Here is a 12,063-nt window from a genome sequence, read left to right as displayed (position 1 = left end):
GCTCAGCCAGTGGTTAGCTTGTGTGTTTTTTCTTAATGTTCAGCAACTCAGACAGCAACTTGTGCCTCTCTGCAGGTTGTCCTAGGCTGCTTGACAACTCAAAAATGGAAACTTTCAAATTCTTGTTCTTGGTATTCAAGGGTTGTAGCAGTGATTTACAGGAGTAGCTGCTCATGTTTCTAGTGAATAGGTTGCCAACACTGCAAAATTACCAATGTGTTGGAGGAATGAGATCAAAATGATAACTATAAGACAAACAACACAGCTGAAAATCAGCTGATAGAGAGAAACCAAAGGAAGGAAGCAAGAAAGGAGGGGAGGAGGAAAGGAAAGAAGCAAGGATGTATTTATAGAGGGAAGGAGGAAAGCAGGGATGGAAGGGGGAGGGGAAAATGAGGGAAGAAGAAGGGCAGGAAGCAAGAAAGGAAGCAGTTGGGATGATAGGAAGGATGAAAGGAAGGCTGGAGAAGGGAAGGAAGGAGAAAAGGAGGGAGGAAAAGAAAGAAAGGAAGAAAGGGAGGGAAGAAAGGGAGGGGCAGGGATAAAAGAAAGGGAGTAAAACAGGCAGGAAGGAGGGAGAGACCAGAGGAAGGAAGGAGGGAAAGAAAGAAGGGGGAGGGGAGAAAGGAAGAAAAGATAGAGGGTAAAAAGGGAAGGAAAAGCAGGAAAGAAAAAAAGAAGTTGAAGAAAGTTCTTCTGTGTTCTCACCTTGTCATTCCTCTCACAAAGGAACTTGAGTCTCTGGGCTCTCTTGTGCATGAAGACGCCGTCCAGGTGACCCGTCTCCACTGAGCGGATCTCTATGGCCTTCTCACCCCAGCCCATGATCTGGTTTGACCTAATGTAGGCTGCTCACACACAGAGGGGGGACATAAGCGCATTAATAGAAGTTTATTAGATAATAGACAAACCGAGCAGTCTGCTGGAATGAGTTCTACTGTCTTGTTTTTTGTTTTTAAATGGTGCCACTTACCCACTGAAGTTGGCATTTCTCCCCACTGCAGCACCACGTCCTTGGTGATGCGTCCGTAGGTGTTGACGTAGACACCCTCGTCTTCGTAACACACCAGCAGCTCAATTCCATCAGTGTTGGGCAAGATGATGATGGCATGGCACTGAATGTGAGTCTGGATCTGAGAGAGAAAACGGAGAAATAGTTAAGATAAGTAAGGTAAGGTAAAAACAAGGCAACATCAGACTGCACTAAGTACTTACATGCGTGGGCAGGTAGATGTCGTAGACGGCACCAGAGTCCACATCCACTGCGTGGAAGCCTGAGCAGGAGCCGTAGATGACCTTTAACCTCTGCCCTTCCTCCACCGTCAGGTCGACCAGCAGGGGCTTGTGCACCAGGTCACCGAAAGACTGAGACCAACCATAAAAAAATAAGCTTATAGGGTCGACAAACACAGAAGTGAAACAAAAACAATCTGGTGGGTGTAACTCTACAACCTGACACCATGCTTACCTTAAAGGCCATGAATTTGTGGTAGGGTTTGGGTGCCCAGGCGTACACCTCCACAGCATTCTTCAAGGCCAGCACCAAGAACTTAATCCTCTCGTACTTCACTGGAATAAAAAGTGAGTCATTCGTGAGTGATAGTAATGCTTAAATCAAAATCTGGTCAAGTTTAACCCTGTCTGTGTGTATTATTCATTTTTTAGGTTCGGGAATCTTTGACAGACGAGACAACGTACCGACTTTGTAGTGGACGCAACCCTCCAGGTCGCCCACGTTAACCCAACCCTGCTTCTTCTCCACCTCAGGGTCATTGTGCAAAATCTTGTTTCTCAGCCACGACAGGTAATACACTCGCAGCTTGTTCTTTTTACCTGCAGGAGGTGGAGATTGATTGAGAGAAAGCAAAAGAATGAAACATGGTTTCACAGCTATACAGTCACAAATTACACCCTGTGGATTGCATATAAAATGAAAGTTTATAGCTGTCAGTGTTGCAAGTGTTTGCAATTATGCATCAGTTTTCTGTCCCTCCTCAAAGATGAGTCAGACTGTGGTAACTGTCAGAAAATTAAAGATGAAGATGACAGATGTGACAGCAGATCTCAATAGTCCAACGAATGAATCCACCCACCTATCATCCAAACCTTCGTCATTACTTCTGCATGATAAAGAATTTCTCAAAAAAAAAAACAATGTTCGTGTTCAGCAACCAAAGGCAGCACGTGTACCGTACCTGATATGGTGACTAAAACATTGAGTCCCTCCAGGACATCCATCTGCTGGATGCGTCGTCTATTGATCAGAGGGTAGACCTTCCCCTGACCGCTTCGGTCCAGCAGCATCAGACCGCTCTCTGTCCCCACCAGCAGATTCACTCCTGGGAAGGTCGTGCACAAACAAATGAAACAGTCATATTTCAATTATTATAGCTGTTATTATTGTTGTGGTTGCGGTACATCTCCATGTATCCTCTATCCTTAAATCCATCAAAGCACTACTGATTCCCAACCAGACTGTTCAGATACACTTACCCCAGAGTGCAGCACACAGGATCTCAGAGTTGAACCTCTTCTTGTACTTGCGAATCTCTGGCGTGTCACTCGGGGGGCGCGTGTTCACTGGGTTGACGTTGACCACCGAGCCTTTACGGGATGGGTCGGCCCTCAGCGGGTCCGCCAGCCGTCCATCCTGCCCAAATCCTGCTGGAAGGGGCAGAGAGGTGGTCGAGGTCAGGCTGGATGCTACCATGTCATTAAATTATCTTCAACTATTATTATTATCTTCCCATATTATGCTCATTTTCAGTTTCATACTGTTATTTTGGGTGTCTACTAGAAATTGTTTACATGTTTTAATGTTAAAAAAAAACATTATTTTTCTCATACTGTGCACTGTTGCAGTACCTCTATTCACCCTCTGTCTGAAGGCTCTGTTAGTGCCTGTCTTTCCCTGTGGCATCACAACTATTTAGACCTGATATCTCATCAGAAGGCACAGTGTATTGAGTGTTCTGATATTTTCTCAATATGTATTAATAACCTAGATGTGCTTATAATCAAGAAAAGACATGGAAACCTAACTTTCTACAATATGAGACCTTCAACATCACTCCAATACATCCAACTACCCTGCAAATTCCCTTTGCATAACGCTGTAATATAACTATTTAAAACTTGATGCATCACCTTAGCTCACATGTTTCGACATATTTTTTTTCTTCATCAGTGCTGAAAAATATTTTAAATATGTGCGTGGGGAGGAGCCATTCTTAAACAAAAAGCATCCTTCTGTCACTGGGGAAATGAAACAGGCTACACTCAGGATTTTTTACTTATCGAGCTTGGTTAGTTGGTGACCTACCCATGTTGTTGAGGGAGCTGCCGCTGGATGGAGAGATCTGGAGAAGACGGGGGTCGATGAAGGGAGTGAAGGAGGAGGAAGACTTGTGTTTGGACATGGAGTTGCTTTCTGACTGGGACTGAGAGAGATATAAGACATTTAGAGTACAGAGGTTTTCAACTTGTACTTAACCGGCATAAAAAGCAATGGTTTCTCATTATCAGTTGGCCCTAAGCATGACAAAGATTTATTATATTACAATTTATAAAACTCACTGTGACTGTTTTAATTACGATAGCAACAGGCCCCCTCAGTTTTGAACCTCTACCTCTGGGGGCTCATAAAACAGCATTTAGCTTATCTGAGTTCAATAAAACTACATTTTTACGACACAAACAACTGGGAATACATAGTTGGCACTGCCATTTAAGTTTATTACAAATCAAATGAAAAAGATGGCGTGCAGTTGTGTTAGTTGTTTTGAAGCCAACGAGGACAGAGATGTTAGAGAGAAAAACAACATGTGTAACAAGAATGAAATGTGTTGAGGGAAATGAGAAATGATCCAAACACCGGCTGCTGGGAAGTGTTAGATGAAAAAGCTGTTCCTAATAAAGCACAGACGACGAAAGCAATTCCACCACCCAAGATGCATGTTGTTTACAACTCAGTCAAACTGCAAAAGAGGTAGTAATCTAAATTAATCAACATGTAAAATAAATGTGATTCCTTCTCTTTAAGTAGGTCATGTGTGCTTGAGGACTTGCAGCCCATCCTGAATTTGGCACACTAAAATTTTTTTATATATTATCACCTCTACCATCACACCAGGCATGCCATCACCCAACACTGCTAAGACTACTCAAAGTGGTTATAATGAGAGATGCTTGTTTGTAGTTCACCCCAAGAAGCTCCAGTTTAGCTTCCACCATGCCATGAACACGTTCTACCACCTGGAGGCGCCAGTGTTAGCAGCGACACAGTGCAGTGCAGTGAGGAAGGGAAGGGATGGAGGTTGCAGCCCAGACCAGGTGTGAGCCAAGCCAGAAGGGGGCAGAGGAGAGCCAGAGTGAAGCCAGATGGACACAGAGGGGGCAGGATAGGGCGTAGAAAGGCTCCGACCAACAATCAAGAATGGATGCCGAGTTTGTACAGGCTTAGAGATGGAATTGTGTTGACTACAGAGATGGAATTACCCAATCCATCTTTAAATAACTGTAGTAGCTATTAACTTTAGTTTAATTATCTATGAATCTACTATTTATTAATAATGATTATTATAAATGTTACCATATTTTACCTTGCTTCATGTCCAGAGGATGGTGACGTAAACATTTATCAGTGACACTTCATCATACTTCCCTACAGTGGACAGCTTAAAGGATAAGTTCACTCAAAAATTAAAATTCAGTCATTATTTATTCACCCCCACAAAACATTTCTGGAGCTTCACAGAGAAAATGTTGCAGATTTACTAAACAACTGAAGTAGATGGGGATTTATATCAAAACGTAACATATTCCAAGTCTCTTTAAGCACCATGATCCCAAATTGATTTGAAAAGACATCATGGATTTGGGATCTCTGGGCTTCTGGAGACTTGGATTAGCCCTCTACTTCAGTTGTTCTGGTGAATGCTGCAACAAGACTTTCCTTTGGCATGGAGGTGAGTAGATATTGACTGAATTTACATTTTTGAGTGAACTGTCCCTTTAAGCAGTAAATCTTTTACCATCTTGGACTCAAACTAGATAAAGAACACCTGCTATTTGACTCCAATCTGTTCACCGCATGTCTAAGCCTGTACACTATGCAACAGTCCATTCCTCCATTGTTTGTCCGGGTGGTGTGAGGGCGACATACCTCGATGGCAGTGTACTTGTCCATGGGGTTCTGTGGGGACATGGCAGGACTGGCATGGCTAGATGATGAGGGGAAGGAGGAAGAGGAAGAGGAGGAGGAGGAAGGGATGGTTGTGGAAGAGGAAGGGGAGTGATGGCTCTGCTGGATAAGGTCTGGTAGGTGGTGTATGCGACCGGCAAAGCCGTTTTTCTCTGCCAGGCCGTGGCCAGGGTGTTGGGGCTGGCCGTGGCTGTGACCAGGGCCAGGCGAGGAAGAGGGGGATGAGGATGAGAGATTGACCAACCGCTTTATGTCAACCGTGCTCTGGAAGCAAGAACAGGCACACTTGGGCTCGAGCAAGCAGGTGGAGAGGAGGAGGAGATGTATGTTTGGCTGCTAACATGATTCCCATTTCAAAAACTGATCCTCTTATCCCAACAGCACACATGAGATATTTTTAACTTATCTTTGAAGACTGTGTTGGCTAAATGCAACCTATAACTCACTAATGTACTAGATTAGAAATGTTAAATGAGAAGCATCAGGTCTATAATGAGAATAACATTAAAAAGGCTCAGTAACTTACAAGAAGACAGAAGAAATGGTTGAGAATGAGTGGATAAACAAGATGGACACTGGACAAATGATACTTCTATCAACTATATAAAGCTGAATAGGCCTTCCATCAAATTCCCATCTCTTCCTCTTTACCTGTCTGATGACCAGTGTGCCATCCTTGCAGGGCGTAGAGGCTTGGTCGCTCTCCGAGTCCTCAACCAGCATGGTCTTGGCAGACTCCGTCTCCCCGTTACTCAGCCTCCTGCAGAAGCCATGAGGATATCTGATGTCCATAACCAAACCAGTGTTAACAGTCATGCAGAAAAGCCATGCAACATTGATGCCACAGACAATGCACAACATCTTAACATGTTTGAAGTTTAAACATGAAATTGAGGAGAAGTGACAAAACAGAAGCAATCCAGTCACTCCAGATATGAGAAAATGCATCAAAAGAGGAGGGAAACATTAAAAACCCTTTATTATAGTGGCTAAACTATTAAAAGACCAGTCATTAAAAAAAGCCAACATGTTTCTAGCTTTTTTTAAAAGCTGGTCTTTTAATGATGTAGCCACTATAATAAAGACTTTTTAATATTTCCTTCCTTGTTTCATTATTTATTTTATTTGGAGTGCCTGAAATGCCTGTGGCTTTTGAAGTATTTTTTTTTCCCTTTTCAAAGACATGACAGATTTTTAGAGTAACCAATCAGAAGACATTTGCTTTTTCCTGACTAATAGTTCTCAGAATGAAAGATAAATGTAACAGACCTGGCAAAGGTTTGCAAATGAACCGTTACCCATATGTGCCTATCAATATTTTGGGGGGACAGAATTGTCCCTACCATGATGTTTGGAGTGACAGGATAATTCAGATGTATGTCATGCGTATGGGCCGTCAGTCCATTCCCCAAACATGGGTGAAAATATAGTCTTTCAGATGACTTGCTGCCTTTCCTTATTGTCTGCACTGCACAGCACACATAGCGTACTTTTACACATACCAACACATTCCGTGTTTTATAAATAGCATGCATCATGCCAACAAAAAAGAGAATGGACACCAGGAGCTTTTTCACCATAAAGAGCAGTAAACTGTAGCCAGTAGCCACATAGATTTAAAATTAAAGCCATCTAGCTACCTAACCTCACAGGCCTTTCCACTGAGGAAAATAATATCAACTGATGTTATTTAATCATGTTAACTTGCAAGCTAACCCTGACCCTTGCAACAGACTGCGGGTCCAACACTGAAACAGCATCATCACAGTTGTACCTACCCAGCCCTGGAATCCTCAGCTCCAGAGGTGGACTCCTCTCCCGCCTCCTGGTCCACCTCCTCGTCATCTTCTTCATCGGTGGTGCCCGACTCCTCGCTTGAGGAGGAGTAGTCGGTGACCTTGTGGGGAGGCCTCACGTCATCTACTGCACGAAGCTCCTTGGCCAGAGCAGTCAGGTCCTAAGAAGAAAAGTAAGGAAGTGTTAGAGATGCTCCAGGCTTATACTTTTGGCAAAACTCAGGTTGTCTAGAATGATGCTTATCATGCACCAAAATTGGTGCATCACTTAGATATGAATTAATTCTCCAAGAAAGACAGGCATGACAGGCTCTCGTTTCTAGACAACCTGTAAAAAGCCTTGAAGTAATCCCTCCTCACTTCATATAAGCTATACCTACAGTGTCAGTTTGAAGAGCCCTGGGATAAAAACTAGGATTCGATTAAGTGGCGTATTATTACGAAAATTAGGGAATAGTTGAGTTGTTTTCTACTTCCTAAATTAGTTGTACCTTCCAGAGTCTTTCTATCCATGTTGCCCTTGACTTGTTTTCCCTTGCACAATCTCAATAATGCAGCCTTGTTAGGTCAGTGACAAGCAAAAAAGGGAGGAGGGATTCTTTCCCGACACGCTCAACAAAGCCAATGGACCACATTTTATCCGACAACAAAGTCAGGTGAGATTAGGAGCAATTCTGGCAAGTACAAGGAAACAGAAGGTGTGTGTTTGCATTCAAATGTGCTTGCATTCAAATCCAGGCTCAGGAAGCTGCTGCACAGGGTTAACCCTTCTCGTGCCATCGATGACAAGCAATAAGGTAAGAAAGAACTGTGCAGGAGCAGGGAAAGATGCCAGCAGGAGGCGATCACATCACAGGCAGAAAGACGGAACTAAGAAGAATTACTGCATCAATCCTCACAAGGGAGAAACAGTTCTTTCATCACAAACCTTTATTGTATAATGCAATGAGTAGGGCAATGGTGCAAGCATAGCATAGGTGTGATTAAGTAATCTCATTTAATAGGCTTACCGCATCACCCTAAGAGGTTCCCCAACAATCAGGAACCATTGGATTCATGAGAAGTTGGACACACCAGGTGGTTGAATAATACGAGTAGTAGAAAATAGAGAAAGTGGAAATAAAGAAAACATGTTTCACCTATTCAGCATCAAACAAGATTAAGTGGCACTTTAGTGACAGTGGACTTACAGCTGGTCGACTAGGCCTGGCAAGGTTCTTTTCATCTTGTTTTTTGGAAACGTTTTCAGGCCGCTGGAGAGGCGACCCTTCGGATTTGGAGGAAGCTTTGGGGGAACAAAAGGAAGTAGCGTTAGCAAGGGGAAACAGAAGGAGACAGTTGGCTCTTCAATCTCGAATTGCCTGTGTGAAAACAGCAGAAATCCTCCACAGCATGAGCAGATAACACGGTAATGAGTAAAGAAGGTGTCACTGTAGTAATAATGATGACGTACTAATAAGCAGTTAGTAGGGTTAGTAAAATGTAGCCAGTACAGTACCAGGGGACTCACAGCGTGGCCTGAAGCGGTCACCAGGACTAGCCTGGGAGCCGGAGTTGGATGAGCCGGAAGAGCTGCCGCTGCCCGGCCGAGGCTGCAGTTTCTCCACTCGGTCCCACAGCGGGCGCTGCTCCACGTTACTGTTGTAACGAACAATGCCCCATTAACAAGGACAGTGAAAACACTATTGACTATAGAATATTTACCAATATTTGCTAAATGTATCACGTCTATATCAATATATTTAGATATATGCCAATATAACGTTATAACTGGCATAATTTTGCCAACCTGGATTGAATTGAATATTATCTGTAACAACTCAGAAATCTCAGGCATTTTAAAAAAAAACCCATAGCCCTAATATGCTGTTGTACAAAAACTACATAATTGAAACTAAAAATTAATTTTTCACATACCCGCCAGCGTTCCTCTGTCCGCCCTGGTTGCCAGGCTGGGATGGCAGAGGGGACTCTCGGCGTGACAGCACTGGAGACCTGGATGTTGTCCTTACTGGGACCTGGAGGAGACAGATTTAAAGATCTTCACACATTGGCAGCTACATGTGTGTTAGATTATCCCATTAAAACTGACACTATCAAATAAACATAATCGACATTGACTGTACCTCATTGACAAAAATAAATCAACAATAAAGGGGATAGAAATGTTTTAATTTGTTTTGATCATGATTGTTTCATGCTGGTGGGTGGAAAATCAAGCATTTTTTCAAGGAGGATTTTCAAATTCAACAGTCACAATTAAGCATTTTCCAAACTTTGTGCGAACCCTGAAAGAAAAATATACCTCTGCATCATTAAGCATTAGCTCCAATGGGAATGCCAGTGGAAATGACAAAAAGACTCAGTGACGGAAGAACATCTCTGACCTCAGCACCCCCGCAACACGCTAAGAACCAATTTAGGCCTGAGAATGTGTTTTCTTAAAATTAATATTGTGTTAAGTCATTACCGAGTTTTAAAATATGCAATGTTCAGAACCTTTTAATGTAATTTGTAGACCTAGAAATGCCGGTTTCCTGGTTGAATTTTAATATAAACTAACAGTTGTACAACGATGTTCAATGGTAATGTTCAAGAAATGAGACCAAACACAACACAGCAGACACGAAAAGGCAGGTTGTGGTTGAGCAGTATGATAAGTTAAGTGATTGGCATGAAAGGAAGTGAATGAGGGAGAGACAAGGTCGGGAAAGGAACGGGGTAGGGGGCCCTCATCAGCTCCTTACCTTGGGAGGTATCTCCTCGCTGCTGGCCTGGTGTTGGGCCTGAGGGTGGTGGAGGGGAGGTTGGGGCTGGGGGTCAGTGCGTGCGGGCGATGGGTGGTGGTGGTGGTGATGATGGGGGTCCTGGGAACGCAGGTGGAGTTGTGCAAAGCTAGAGGTCACGCCGCTGGGCTCGCTGAAGGACTGGGAGCGAGAGACCACGGGCGGAGGAGGAGGAGAGGGGGCGGCGCTGTTGCTGCTCTTTAGAGCAGCCAGGTGGGACCACTGGACCTTTTAGGGGGTGAGGGAGGGGGGAGCACAGAAGGAGGAGGAGGAGGAGTAGCAGGAGGAGGAGGAGGAGGAGGAGGGGGGAGGTGAAACAAGCAGACAACACAGTGAGACATGAGGGAAGATGTGTGTGGCTTTTTACATACATGTGCTTAGATTGATACACATGCATACAGCAGACGGAGCACAACATGATATGATGATGTGTTTGAATTCATTTTCTGGACTTCAGATTGATGTAAATGCTTAAAGGAATAGTTGAACATTTGATTTTGATTTTGTACAAATGAAACAAACAAGATACAATGTGTTTATTAGCGAGCTTTTGAGGTGCTCTTGGGCAGATTTTGCTACCTTTGCACAAAACCAGGCAACCTGACTCGCCCCTTTTTCAGTCTTTATGCTAAGCTAAGCTAACTAACAGCTCCAGTCTTATATTTGGCAGCGAGACATGAGCGTAACTCCCAGAATGTCAAACTATTCCTCTAACAATATTTGATTTTATTGATCTTTTTAGAAAAAGACATTGTGTAGTTAACCAAAGTAATTCAACTGTATTAGTAGTTATTACTTTGCAAAACATACACAGACCTATCATATGATTTAAGTGCCATAAAGTGGAAATGTGATTGATACATTTTAAACTGTTCAATGATGACCCTCAATGGTGGCCATTTTAAAACACCCAGCTCTAAATTCATATGGGTTTCCCTGTAGAGTTTAAAAAACAATTCACTCAGACTGGTCCCAGGCAACACAACAGAGATGTGCTCCGTTTATATGCAAAAAGGGTTGCACATCTAGTGTACTAGTGATCGAGTGTTCACTTTGTATTTGCTTATAGAAAGAAAAATGTCAGGGGAAATGGAGGGAGTAGGGTTGGAATGGATCTTAAAGGCTTTTGACACCTGATATTAACATGCATTTTTGTGAGTGTCAGTGGATTTCCTGCACGTTACAAAGACGACGATTATATCGGTAACTGTTTACCGTCGATAAAATGTTTAATAAATTTTGCGTAAATGACGAATTCAGTTGAAACAGTATGTTTAAACAGCTCCTTAATATTGGCAGGTAACTTTTAGACATGGAAACAGACTGACAGTTTGTACAAGGAAGAAACAACTTAACTTTAATGCTGAATTTACAAGAAGACATGCGTGATTTAGAATTTGCCACAGCTTTTTCTGCAGAGTTTGTTTAGTTTCTCCTCCCTCAACAACTCTCAAAACCGTGCTTTTTGTTGAGAGAGTGAGAGGATATTGTGGTTGCTAGTTCAGAGGTGAGAATCGGTTGAAACAGACATCTGCTGTTAAACACCTGCTCGTTGGCAGGTACGACAGCTCAAACACGTCATTTGCATTACAGTGAAGCAAACATTGTGTTTTGTGTATATGAGAATCCTGTTGTGGCTTCTTCTTCTTCTTGCTTACCGTGGATGTCAGTTGAGTAGGTGGCCTTTTAATGTGGCCGAGGATACATTGCTAAAAGAATGTGTTCATACAGTACACGCATATCCCTGAGTGATTTAGCTGCAATTTACAGAAGAAATTATCTCTTTCCAAATATGTCATTAAGACATTGTTATAAACACTTTCATTGCTTAACCTTTTCGCCATCTAATTCTATAAAGAAAGAAGATATCAGGGCTCAAATAAATTCCCTCTACAGTCCTCTGTTGCTAAGCTGTTTGACAAAACCCACAAGTACACAAATCCAGCAGTGAGGGACTGCGTCAGGAGACAGAGGAAGAGGCAAGGGAGGAGGAAGGAGTTACCTGAGGCTCCATGGGCCGGTGCATGGCGGAGGCCTCAGAGGAGGAGCTGCCGTTGGAGAATGGTTCAGAGGAGCGGGGAGGCAGAGGGGGCTGCTTGGGAGGAGGGGCAGTCTGAGGGGAGCCCTGAATGTTCTTACGGTACCGCTCGTCGGCCTGGGATTAGGCACAGGATAGAGATGGAATGAGTGTCAGGTGAAACATTTAAATGACTGAAGTAAAGTAGATAATGATCAAGTAGAAGGGAACCACTTCTGAGGGGTTTTTAAGCCAGAATTA

The 12,063-nt window shown here is 43.2% G+C and overlaps 1 protein-coding gene across 10 annotated transcripts in view; it reads right to left on the bottom strand.

Annotated features, from left to right (window-relative positions):
* The window catches only part of LOC311253256 (mitogen-activated protein kinase kinase kinase kinase 4-like), a 42,885-nt gene that overhangs the window by 2,851 nt on the left and 27,971 nt on the right, over positions 1-12,063 (bottom strand). For 2 of the 10 annotated variants that reach the window (XM_084347084.1, XM_084347089.1), the window contains 16 exons: positions 11,788-11,940; positions 9,747-10,013; positions 8,917-9,017; positions 8,498-8,637; positions 8,190-8,284; positions 6,982-7,160; positions 5,855-5,984; positions 5,165-5,467; positions 3,323-3,440; positions 2,494-2,664; positions 2,196-2,339; positions 1,699-1,833; positions 1,469-1,569; positions 1,216-1,365; positions 974-1,133; positions 709-848 (listed from right to left, as the gene is read on the bottom strand). In XM_084347084.1, coding sequence (XP_084203210.1) covers positions 709-848; positions 974-1,133; positions 1,216-1,365; positions 1,469-1,569; positions 1,699-1,833; positions 2,196-2,339; positions 2,494-2,664; positions 3,323-3,440; positions 5,165-5,467; positions 5,855-5,984; positions 6,982-7,160; positions 8,190-8,284; positions 8,498-8,637; positions 8,917-9,017; positions 9,747-10,013; positions 11,788-11,940 — 2,487 coding nt within the window. The remainder of the gene's footprint in view (positions 1-708; positions 849-973; positions 1,134-1,215; positions 1,366-1,468; positions 1,570-1,698; positions 1,834-2,195; positions 2,340-2,493; positions 2,665-3,322; positions 3,441-5,164; positions 5,468-5,854; positions 5,985-6,981; positions 7,161-8,189; positions 8,285-8,497; positions 8,638-8,916; positions 9,018-9,746; positions 10,014-11,787; positions 11,941-12,063) is intronic. The other 8 variants (XM_084347086.1, XM_084347092.1, XM_084347090.1 and 5 more) reach the window with 7 other exon arrangements.

Source organism: Pagrus pagrus, assembly GCF_965226575.1.
Source record: "Pagrus pagrus genome assembly, chromosome: 24".
Classification (NCBI taxonomy): Eukaryota; Metazoa; Chordata; class Actinopteri; order Spariformes; family Sparidae; genus Pagrus; species Pagrus pagrus.
The sequence above is the reverse complement of the archived record's forward strand: the minus strand, read 5'-3'. Positions and strand labels throughout refer to the sequence as shown.